The 12,097-nt window shown below is 40.4% G+C and overlaps 1 protein-coding gene across 4 annotated transcripts in view; it reads right to left on the bottom strand.

Moving 5' to 3' along the window:
• Positions 1–391: 391 nt before the first annotated feature.
• Positions 392–12,097, bottom strand: part of LOC136696052 (synaptotagmin-2-like) — a 63,353-nt gene continuing 51,647 nt past the window's right edge. For 3 of the 4 annotated variants that reach the window (XM_066670144.1, XM_066670145.1, XM_066670142.1), the window contains 6 exons: positions 9,424–9,561; positions 9,059–9,226; positions 7,142–7,309; positions 5,894–6,011; positions 5,160–5,293; positions 392–3,657 (listed from right to left, as the gene is read on the bottom strand). In XM_066670144.1, coding sequence (XP_066526241.1) covers positions 3,442–3,657; positions 5,160–5,293; positions 5,894–6,011; positions 7,142–7,309; positions 9,059–9,226; positions 9,424–9,561 — 942 coding nt within the window. In that variant the 3' untranslated portion in view covers positions 392–3,441. The remainder of the gene's footprint in view (positions 3,658–5,159; positions 5,294–5,893; positions 6,012–7,141; positions 7,310–9,058; positions 9,227–9,423; positions 9,562–12,097) is intronic. The other variant, XM_066670146.1, reaches the window with a different exon arrangement.

The following is a 12,097-nucleotide window of genomic DNA, read 5'->3' as shown; positions in this document are numbered from 1 at the left end:
GTTACCCCAAAAAAATAAAAGTGCTCATTTACTGATCTCCAATCAGTAACGACATAGCATTAATTCATCTCGACATTTTTGTACGTTCACACAATCCTCACAAACGTCCGCCGTCGACAGATGCATGCGTATCACAACAGGAACAGAGTGTTTCTGAACATATATGATTTGTAAAGTAACTGTTTAGTTTTTGTGCAGTACACAGATGTTCATAGGTTCATTGCACGTTTTAAATCAAGGCAGTTACAAAAACAAACAAACAATTAGATTTGATTATAGCCTTCTAATACATTTAAAAAAACAACAAAAAAAAAGTAATAAAAAAAAGACTATACACATCAGTAAGAGAGAGAGAGAGACCGGCTATTGCAGGTTAAACTACTGTCGCCACTAAAAACAGCACATTTTCAGGAAAACAGTGTTGCCCCATAGCTTCACAGACTCAATGGAATGTCGAGGAGATACATAGGCCTACGTGAAAGGAGACGTTAAAACTTCTTTAAGAATTTAATCTACATAGCTGAGCTCCAAAGAAGTAGTGCTCAGGTCTTATGGCTTTATCTTATTCACACCCACACACACACACACACAGTTATTGGCTAGTTAAATGCTGTAATGAAGTAAAATGTGGCTATAGCGTTGTTATAAAATAAGCTTTTAATGATAATAGAAACTGAAAGGAGGGGACCCCAAGTTGTACTTTTTTTTTCGTTCTTTTTCAGAATGCAGTTGTGCTAAGGCAAGCTTCTTGCCACTGTAAGAGGTCAATTTGGTCCAAAAAAATCACGTTAAAATGACAAAGTCAGATAAAATGGCAGTACACGTGACTTCTATTATTGGCACTGACTGTGGGGGGGGGGGGGGGCATTTCAGTGAAAATCACACCTTCCCTAATGGCAGCCAATGTTTGAGAATCCAGACCCTCACACTACACCACGATGTGACGTGTTTCCCGAGAGACAGGAATTTAAAAAATAAACACGTATCGGACTCGGAGCCCCCCGTGGAAGTTTTTACTCCCACAAACATGGTTCAAAAACAAGACCAAATATCACTCCGCAAACTGAAAATAAGTCATTTACAAATAAATAAATAGTCATTTGATAAATACAGTTTATCTGTAAAAACTCTGCGAGTCGATGTCAAGCATGCGGCTACATTTTCATCCTCTAATAGTTCACACAAAGCACTTAACATCTCTGCACATGATGGTCAGGGGTTGGTACGATCTGAATATGAAGACTAGTTTATTACAGGTCACATTCTCTCCAGTACCCACTCATGGAAAATACGTATTTACTTCAGTTAGAAAATATACAGGTAATTTTTCCCTTTCCCTTTTTGTTATTAAAATGACAAAGAACACCTACTAATTTACACAATATATTTTTGCTTTGTCTCTGAAACATGCTCATCTTTTTATCGAAACATGCAAGTATCGTTAAGTAGGAACTATGCATATATAGGCAAAACTACACACCAATGGGCGGGGGGTGAGGATGGGAGGTTATTGGAATTTCTTGGTATTTTCTGAACTAAGAAGGGACAGACATCGGTGACGTACTTTAGGAATCAAAATACTGATCGACGAATGGGTTGTAGCTGAAGGATAAATGAATAAACACAAAAACAAAAACATTCATTCAGACTCCAGAGGAGACAGAAACTATCAGACTGCACTGTAAATGTGTCAGATGGAAATACCTGCTATTTCAGAGTCTTATTGCAATAGAGAAGAGCTCGGCAAACGAGCTTTTAGTTAATGTTTTGAAGTTTGGCTTGCGGTGTGTCAAGTATAGAAAAACGTCCTCCGAAATTCCTAGTCGAATGATGGGTCGCTAAACTCGCTGGGCCGGGTTTTCCAAACCTAATCGGAATATTAAAACACCCTCCTGATTCTGGCTTGTAATCGTCTTTAGTTACAATTCCCAGTTGGTGTATAGTTTCAGTGTAAAGTTGCCGTGACATTAGCCCATACCACAAGTTAAGGAGGCAGTATGGTGTGGTTTTAGTGCCCAAGGAATAGTAACATTTGTTCAGTTTGAACGTGAGATGCTTCTATGCAGTGGGAGAAGATCCATTGTCTCGTTATTAATGCAGCATTCCAATAAAACATAAAGTCCGGCAATGCACCAGATGACTCGAATAATAGATGCACCATCACATAAGTAGACAAACTGAACTACACAACCAAGACCCACAGAATATAGCTATATCCAGTAGTGCAAATAGTTTTAGCAGTTTGGTAAGCTGTGTATAAAATACACATATAACAGTACCCACTTTCAGACCCTTTCGTTTCAATACAAACCGTAATAAACTATGGCAGAATGTATAATAAAATGAGGAAACTCATAATGATGTATGCTAACTGGGTCCAAAATATTACAGATGTAATAAAAAATGATAACGAAAGACAACATCGCATGCTGTGGTTCAAGGAAACGGAATCTTGAAATTCCGCATTTTTTTTCTTCATGGCAATTTAAAAAAACAAAAACAAAACAACAACAAAACCCGGTGAAACATCTGGAAACAAGAAGGCTGAGCATTCTCGAGTTATTTCACCTTGAACCAAAAAGAACGTTTTTTCCATTTAAAGTGCTCAAGCAGAACAAATGCGTTTAATGCGTGGAATTCAAACGTATGGATTCATTAGGAAGGCGTCCCTGGCAGTCGAGAATTGCTTATTTTGTGATGTCCAAAGGCTTGTATCCTTTTTCGTTAGAAAGACAGAACAGACACAGGATTCGTCATGAGATTGTGGGAAGATCCAGCACTGGAGAAACTGATGGAGCACACTTCTTGAGGTGGTAGATTGCAGGCAGTGTCGACACACAACAGACTCCTTCTTGGTAAGAGGCATTGAGAATATTAACCCCACCCCCATTATATTATCTTAGTTTCATAACATCAAAGCGTCCCCACACCCTATCAGACACAAAACGGTGGATTTAAACGTGTGTGTGTGTCATTTTTACCCCTATTTTGGAAAATAAATAAATAAATAAAATAAAAAAGATGTGTATGTAATAAGAGGACGAAGACTGCGCTGGTCCTTGTGTGAAAGCCTGGAATGATATCTGATCTCGCGCACACAGTATGTAACTTGTAAGCTGTTTGAAATGACACTGAAACCAATTTCATGTCTCACAGCACTTCAACAATGTTTAGGTTTCTTTGCTTGTGTCTAAACACATTTCCTGGACGTTTTATTGTATTTCAATTTGCATGTCATTACATTCCGAATCAGACTGACTATGGAAGTGGTCTCCTGAACCCTCTGAGCACTATCTACGGTCTCATCATCTTGTGTATCATGCAGTGCTGGCTGAATGGATGGAAATTATGCAAAACATATCGAAGAGGTGAACGAGGAGAAGAGAGAGAGAGAGAGAGAGAGATTCGGGAGGTGGCAGTGTGCATGGGTTAATGGAAGGTTTACTTCTTGGCAGTTAGGCCTGCTAGCTCAGCGTCCACTTCCTCCTCTGGTCTGAGAGGATGCCACTGGGCAATTGGCCGCCGTGGGTTGGCGATCATGTCTGACCAGTGCCTGAGCGCCGTTCCCTGTGATTTGTTGCCCACCCAGATTTTTCCGATGGCGTCGTTCTTGCCGATCTTGTCATAGTCCAGCACTGTGATCACAGCTTGGATTTTCTGCAAATAAAGAGAGAGTTGTTCATGTTTAGTACCTTCATGGGCTTCGTTAACGTGTTTAGAAAACAGGCTGTGTGTTTCACATCTATATAAACGGACTATATTTAAAGAGTAACTGATATAAGAAGAATAAACAAAATGTTAGTAAACGTTAAAGTAAAAAGGAAACTGAACCAGACCAAAAAGTATTGAAGGTGTTAGAAGACTGGCAGTAGCAGGCTGTGAGGAGGTAGTTAGAAACTAAGAGCACCTGAGGAGCGATCCACTGACTGGAGACCTTTTCTATGAGCATTTTTGTGATTATACGATCGCTCACGGCCAGTAATGACTTTGAAGGTAAACAAATCTATTTTGCTTTTCAGTACACAGCTAGAGGTTACTTTTTCACCTGTGGACACCAGTAATTAATCTTATAGCAGAGTGCTGACATGCCTGATTATCACCACAACTAACACCAGGGTTGTTGGTGTGTACTGGGGAATGGATTTCTGTATCGATACACAAAGCCACGCTTTTGTCCTCAGTTTGAGTTGAAAATAAACATGAAATGTTCAAAATTTTAAAAAAAAGCTGATCTCACACACGCAAAGATTTCTTTAGGACTGTGATTTAAAAAAATATTAAAATCAATGGTAGAAACCTAGTTTGTGATTTAAAAAGCAGACTGTAGGGCATTAAAAGAATACTGTAGTCTCTCAGCTGCAGCTCCATTGTGGTCCATTGTGAGTTTTATAGAATTGTGTCGTCAGTACATTGATGTATTTTACAGTTGACAGTGGAAATGACAATGCCATTAATATAGATATTAAATTATATAGGCCCAAGAATTGAGCCTTGAGGGACACCTTTATTAATAGGTAGCAGTTCTGATTTACTTTGATAGACAGCGAGGTAATTACTGAATCAATCAGTGGAAATCTGTTCAAAAACAAATTTAAAGTTCTTTAAAAGTAGTTTAAGGAATGGATTAATGAGCGTTGACAAAAGTGTTACAGAGAGCAATGAAGATGACGGCACAATGATTTTTTTTATTTTGTTTGGTTCTTTTTGCAGTTAAGAGATCATCTAGAATGAGTCTGTAATAGATTGTAATAGATTGTGCTATGCTTTTTTCTAAAACCAGACAGGACTTAGTTTAAACACAGAAATGCCTTGAGTGGATCATTCACTAAATATTCACTAAATATTCTAAAATTAAATGTAAAGCTGATGTAACACAGTGGTAAATATGCTTCTGCCCCAACAGTTTCTATTCTCAGTTTAATGTTTATATATATTTACAAATATTGATATATATTTACAAATGACTGTAAATAGGATGTAAAATAACATTCTAAATAAATCTTATGCGCTGAACCACTTTGCAATAGTTCTGACACCACTGAGGCTAACAACATGTCCCCAGCTGCATTAGTAACATAGAAGCGAAATAATAATGATAATAATAATAATAATAATAATAACTAAAAGCACTGAGGATAGTCTGCACAGGCGATGCCTACCTGCATCTGGTCCTGTGGGATCTCGAAGCTGAAGGACTCGTTGTAGTATGGATTGAGCGTGTTCTTTTTCACTGTAGTCTTCTTCTTCTTCAGACGCTTACCATTTTGCAGCAAGTGGATCTTCACATAAGGATCTGCAGCCAATTATAACAGAAACTTCACATTTTTCATTCCATTTTTTCACCGTTCTTCATTTTGTAGATGCAATAAAATCTCCCTTTTTTCCTTAAAGTAAAGCGTCCCAGAACAGTTTTTCAAATAAAGTCAAATGAATCATCATGTGCAGAAGTAGGCAAGGATTAGACTGCGGGGTTTATTCATTAACTGTTTTCTTTACCAGAGCAGCCAGCAGAGGGCAGAAGTAAAGTATGGCTGGAAGGCACAGACGGCACAGAGAGAGTAGGAGAAGACTGCAGAGTCAGCATGTGAGCATTACTTCTGCGTGACAAATGCAGCCACTGCGATGGCATGAACATACTGCACCAGCCCTGCTTTCCTGACCTTACACACGACACAGTTCTTCAATGAAGCAACATTTGGACGATGTCTTTAAAACGAGACACTCCCGGATGAAAAGGCTGCGTACTGTCTGTCTGTATTGTCATCATGACCTTTTTATTCAGAGACAATATGCTAGGAAACGTAATACTGCAGCAGTCAACAATCCTTAGGCTACTAACATCACTGTAACCCATTCTGTGGCGAAAGTAATGACAAAGTGCATGTGTTTGTACCTGACAGGCCTCCCACATCCATCTTCTTAAGGTTTTTAGCCTCCAGGATACAGATGGTGAGTTTCCCAGCAGTGGGCACGTAGCGCAGAGAGACGCAAATATCTCCGAGCCTCTCAGGCTGTTTGGTTTTGAAACAGAACGTGAAAAGATCAGTGAACGTAGCCTCTGAGTATGAACTTAAAATGCAGAATCCGTTCTGAATATTGTACCATGCATATATTGTACCATTTTTCCACCTTCTTAGAGATTATCTACAGGGTTGAGATTCAATGAATATGCTATAGAAATTAGGCATGGTGCCAAACCAATAATAAAGCTGATATCATGGTCCAATCACCATACAGCGATGAGATAGTGTGAGAGTTTGAGGATAAATTACAGCAGTGAAAGAATGAGTATGAATCTGCAACCTGTGATAACATTTATAACACAATCTAATGCAGGAATGTCACTAATAATGGTGTTTATCTGAATACACGTTTATGAAAAAAGACCCACAATACTCAATACACCACATTCATGGAACACGAGTCTAATAAATGTGCAGTTAAGGGACGTTAAGTGTCTAGGAGTCACAGCTACAGCCCGGTTTACACTTCTGCATCAAACCTACGCCACCCGACGCGCACCTCTCCAGAAATGTAACTACCCGCCACGTCAATGAAGACTACAACGCCTGTGATTGGTCAGTAGTCGCATGGACATTGTTTAAGTTGAACAGAAAAAATACTCCTCCACAGACAGAGACTTAGACAGAAGCAAATTCATAACGAGAGTTTCTCAGACGTGGCGTGGACGTCAGGGATGAATAAAAATGTTGAACAGGAAAAATACGGACGTCCCATAAAAGCTCGCAAAGAGAAACAAGAAAAAGGGGCCGGCTTTGTATTTGCTTCTTTCCTAAACACCGCTCTGTCCCAGTCAACCACCTCCTCTATAACTAGTGCACTTCAAAGATTTATAATTCTAACTCTACTACACCACTCCACTGTGCACTACATAGTGTAGTGGAAGATGCGTGAGATACCCCTAGTGGTGAGGAGGTGTAAATGCAGAGCGGCACAGACACCGACGCAGAAGTATAAACGCTCACAGTATAAATCGGCCTCAAGTGTGTTGACGGCAACGTCTACGAGTGTGGGAGCTGTTCTCATTAATCTGTCATATTGTTAGTGACATCATCGTCATTCAGAATGACATCTACTCTTTCTTAAGCAAAGAGCTAAACTGCTGACGGCTGGTGCTCACCTCCTCTTTCTCAGCACTATCCAGGTCCCTCCACTGTTCAATGGGTTGGGCCAGGTCCAGTGTGTTCATGGGGATCTTCACCTCACCGATCACATCATGCTTAGAAAAGCGGTCAAAGTCATAAACAGACATCACCAGAGTCTTTCCACCCATCTCCTGGAAAGGAATCTGAAAGGAACCAGAGGTGACACCTAAGTTAGGTAAAGAATGTTGGTATGAGTCCTGTATACGTACAGACCGTCATTACTGATATGAATTGTTATCTGACTGAGTCTGAACCGACAATCAAAACCAAGTCTTTATTACAGAGCATAGGAAGCACACTGTAAACGTAGTTTTCCTGTGGTCCAGTTCCTATCCTCTGTTTTGAAGAATGGACATAAGAAATGTTCAACAATGTAACTTTTTTTAATTCTTTCCCCGTTTATGAATAAAAGTCCTGACTCAGACGCTTCTGCATGCTTTTAGGGAAAAGCTTATTGGAGAGCTGAATTTCCATTTCAGAGAAAGCTGCACAAGGTGAGCTATGCAAAATGACCTTCATAGTCTTTATTCAGCTGACGCTATACTTTGGTTTTTCATATCAATGAAGAAGGATTGTGCTGTTCTTTGAGGCGTAGTGTTAAATCATTTTTCTAACTTTTTTGATTAAAGAGAGTGGCACAATCTGTATTTACATTACTGTGACTATTTTTGTAAAGATTATAGACATCTTTGGAAGGTTTTTTTGAACCTTCAGTCATTCAATGTCTGTAACCCTTATCCAGTTCAGAGCTGCGGTGGGTCCGGAGCCTACCCGGAACACACCCTGGAGGGGGCACTAGTCCTTTACAGCGCAACACAGACACTCACACCTACGGACACTTTTGAGTCACCAATCCACCTACAAATGTTTTTTTGGAGCGTAGGAGGCAACCGGAGCACCCGGACATAGGGAGAACACACCACACTCCTCACAGACAGTCACCCGGAGGAAACCCACGCAGACACAGGGAGTACACACCACACTCCTCACAGACAGTCACCCGGAGGAAACCCACGCAGACACAGGGAGTACACACCACACTCCTCACAGACAGTCACCCGGAGGAAACCCACGCAGACACAGAGAGAACACACCACACTCCTCACAGACAGTCACCCGGAGGAAACCCATGCAGACACAGGGAGAACACACCACACTCCTCACAGACAGTCACCCGGAGGAAACCCACGCAGACACAGGGAGAACACACCACACTCCTCACAGACAGTCACCCGGAGGAAACCCATGCAGACACAGGGAGAACACACCACACTCCTCACAGACAGTCACCCGGAGGAAACCCACGCAGACACAGAGAGAACACACCACACTCCTCACAGACAGTCACCCGGAGGAAACCCATGCAGACACAGGGAGAACACACCACACTCCTCACAGACAGTCACCCGGAGGAAACCCACGCAGACACAGAGAGAACACACCACACTCCTCACAGACAGTCACCCGGAGGAAACCCACGCAGACACAGGGAGAACACACCACACTCCTCACAGACAGTCACCCGGAGGAAACCCACACAGACACAGGGAAAACACACCACACTCCTCACACACAGTCACCCGGAGGAAACCCACGCAGACACAGGGAGAACACACCACACTCCTCACAGACAGTCACCCGGAGGAAACCCACACAGACACAGGGAAAACACACCACACTCCTCACACACAGTCACCCGGAGGAAACCCACGCAGACACAGAGAGAACACACCACACTCCTAACAGACAGTCACCCGGAGCGGGACTCACAACCCACAACCTTCAGGACCCTGGAGCTGTGACAGAGACACCACCTGCTGCACCAAAATGAATTAAAATCAGTAAATTATGTAAGAATATTCTAGCACCAGCAGTGAGCTTGCTCCCCTCACCTTAAAGCTGAAGGTCTCGTTGAAGACGGGATTGAGCGTCTTCTTGTGCACCTTGGTATCATATTTCTTCTTCTTGTCAGGAAGAATGAACACCTTTACATAGGGGTCAGAGGTGCCCCCACTGTCCATGGACAGGAGATCTGCAGCTTGCAGGATGCCTACTGTTAGCTGTGAATGAAAAAAAACAATCTGTTCTTAATGGAAGTGTAATAAAGCTTAATTAAGGGCTAAGCCTTTTGAGACGGTATTAAATGAATGAAACTGGCATGAACTGCACTGCAGAACTGAGGACTATATTTTCCTGTAAATATTTGGATTAATTTGTGGTTTAAATGTTGAAAAGATAAAATACAGAATAATCAGACCTTGCTGTCAGAAAAGTCATAATCCAACGAGAACTGAAGTTTGCCAAGCTTTTCCTTTTCCTTGGGCTCTTCCTCCTCTTTCTCATCTCCAGTCATCCCTGTCTCGATTTCATCTTCATCATCATCATCATCCTGTTTCTGTAGAGACGAAGTGGGAGAAACAGGGAGCGCAGAAAGCGGCGTTATTTCTCAGGGCAGTGGTTGCTCGTCGAGTTGAGTGTCAATCAATTCAAACATGGTCAGTCACAAGCACCTACCTGGCAGTTTCTTAGTGAAGTGTAGCAGGTGTTAAACCACCAGCTCTTTATTTAAATGCAAATGTGTCGGCGATGACACTGGTAGCAACATGACTTGATTTCACTTTTCCTTTTATGACACCATTTTGCAGAAAAGAGAGTATTGTTTATGCAATGGAAGACCCACTCAACGTTAGCTCATTCAAACCTGGTCAACAGATCCATTTATAGAAAGTGTGTGGGGGTGGTTTAGGGGGTTAAAACATGTACAAGGACTAATGGACCAATATATATTGCATAAAAGTCATTGCTATTTATATCCACTTCATAACAAGTGCACGTCTGCTTTTGAAAGCGGTTGCTTTTAACCAAGGTTTTTTTTTTTATTATTATTTTTATTTCCAACACTGCGCTGCTGATACTACAAAATAATCTTTGTTGACTGACCTAGATATCATCTTTTGAACACTTTTAATCACACAGAGGGAGAAAAAAACAGTCCATAAAAATCTAATTAATGGTTAACATCATTAGATCTATGTGTGATTAAATCTTAAATAATTTCCTTGTCTGATCTGTACTCTAACTGAAAGTGACAGCTTTTTTAAGAGGCTATGAGTTTTGCCTTGTGCTGTCTTCCAGTTGAGGGTTCAACCGTCTTGTTTTCTTTATGACAAGACGATAACTGTAATCATAGTTCACTTATTTAAAGTATCTCAGACACCATCTTAGATTTTTCTCCTCAGTAGCATTATAGAAGTACAGGGGTTGGACAATGAAAGTGAAACCCCTGGTTTTAGACCACAGTAATTTATTAGTACGGTGTAGGGCCTCCTTTTGTGGCCGATACAGCGTCAGTTCGTCTTGGGAATGACATACACAAGTCCTGCACAGTGGGCAGAGGGATTTGAAGCCATTCTTCTTGCAGGATAGTGGCCAGGTCTCTACGTGATGCTGGTGGAGGAAAACGTTTCCTGACTCGCTCCTCCAAAACACCCCATAGTGGCTCAATAATATTTAGATCTGGTGACTGTGCAGGCCATGGGAGATGTTCAACTTCACTTTCATGTTCATCAAACCAGTCTTTCACCAGTCTTGCTGTGTGTATTGGTGCGTTGTCGTCCTGATACACGGCACCACCTTCAGGACTTCATTGTCCACCAGGCTGCTCCAATTTAGCCATGTTTCAGTTTCATTGTCCAACTCCTGTAAGTCGCTGCAAATATTTGCCAGACCTTGTTGGTGGAAAACCATGTGGCTTTGTGTTTCAAACTGTATCTGTTCATAACTGAAGAAGAGATGTGTTTATGTTGTTACGTGGTAATGGGTAAGTTCCATAAAATATCTACTCCGCTAACTCAGTGTCGCTAGATTTTGGTTACTTTTGGGAATTTATTCTGGTAATGTTCAGTTTTTCCTAATAAAGTCAGTGCCGTCCCTAAAACATCCTGGAAATAAATTAAATAAAAGAACATTCCCTTATATTAAAAATAAATAATAATAAAAGCAACATACAAAGCAACATTAGCCAAAGTTTGCTGTTAGGTTTTAATTTTCCTAGTTCAAATTAAGTTCCTGTAATTTCTTCTTCTTCACTAATTTTCACAAAAATGTTTTAAAAGCACGACCAAACAGAAATGTCCTTCTGTAAAGAAAAATCATAGAAATTTGCGACAACCAAAAACATCCCAGAATACTCTGGGAGCTGGGTGAGGATTAGAAAAACATGAGGCACTAATTATACAATTCTCAAAAACACTGTCACTAAAATAAACAAATAAATCATAAAAAATGTACATGTCTGGACTTGTCACAGCACTGATGCTGCAATATTTCCAGCGTGTCTACAATGTATTCCTCTAGCGGTGATCCCTCTGTTATTCTACATTAGTGACGTTCATAAACAAATTAGCGCAGCAAATGATGAGGAAACATCCTCTGAATTTTATAAAATGTGATTTTTGATTAAATTATTGAATGTCACTTTTAAATTTACTGATTCAAATGGAAATGTAAATCATTTATAGTTTATAATTTAGTCATTTTAGGGGGGAAACAATCACAATTTACTTGTAGTACATTTAAAGGCTCCCTGACAATGTCTATGGGTTATATATTTATGCATATGCCACAATGTACACCACAAGTTAAATCCACAATTTAAACTGTTCTTCCAAAAGAAACCATATAAGGCTAAGTTCTGTCTCCAATACAGCGAAGGATATATATCCAATTAAAAACACACAAAAAAAAAGACAAAGAAACAGTGGGTCTAAATTCAGTGTCCTTGTGCTGTATAAAATAAATGTATAATGCACTTTTACAGTATTATAATAAACTTAATAATAACTACGTCTTAATGCTATTATCTTCAGAGCTTCTATAAAAAGTCTTTGTTATAATCTCAACAAGTCGTCTTCATAGCCACATTACAGTAT

This window comes from Hoplias malabaricus, chromosome 5 (assembly GCF_029633855.1).
Source record: "Hoplias malabaricus isolate fHopMal1 chromosome 5, fHopMal1.hap1, whole genome shotgun sequence".
Classification (NCBI taxonomy): domain Eukaryota; kingdom Metazoa; phylum Chordata; class Actinopteri; order Characiformes; family Erythrinidae; genus Hoplias; species Hoplias malabaricus.
The sequence above is the reverse complement of the archived record's forward strand: the minus strand, read 5'-3'. Positions and strand labels throughout refer to the sequence as shown.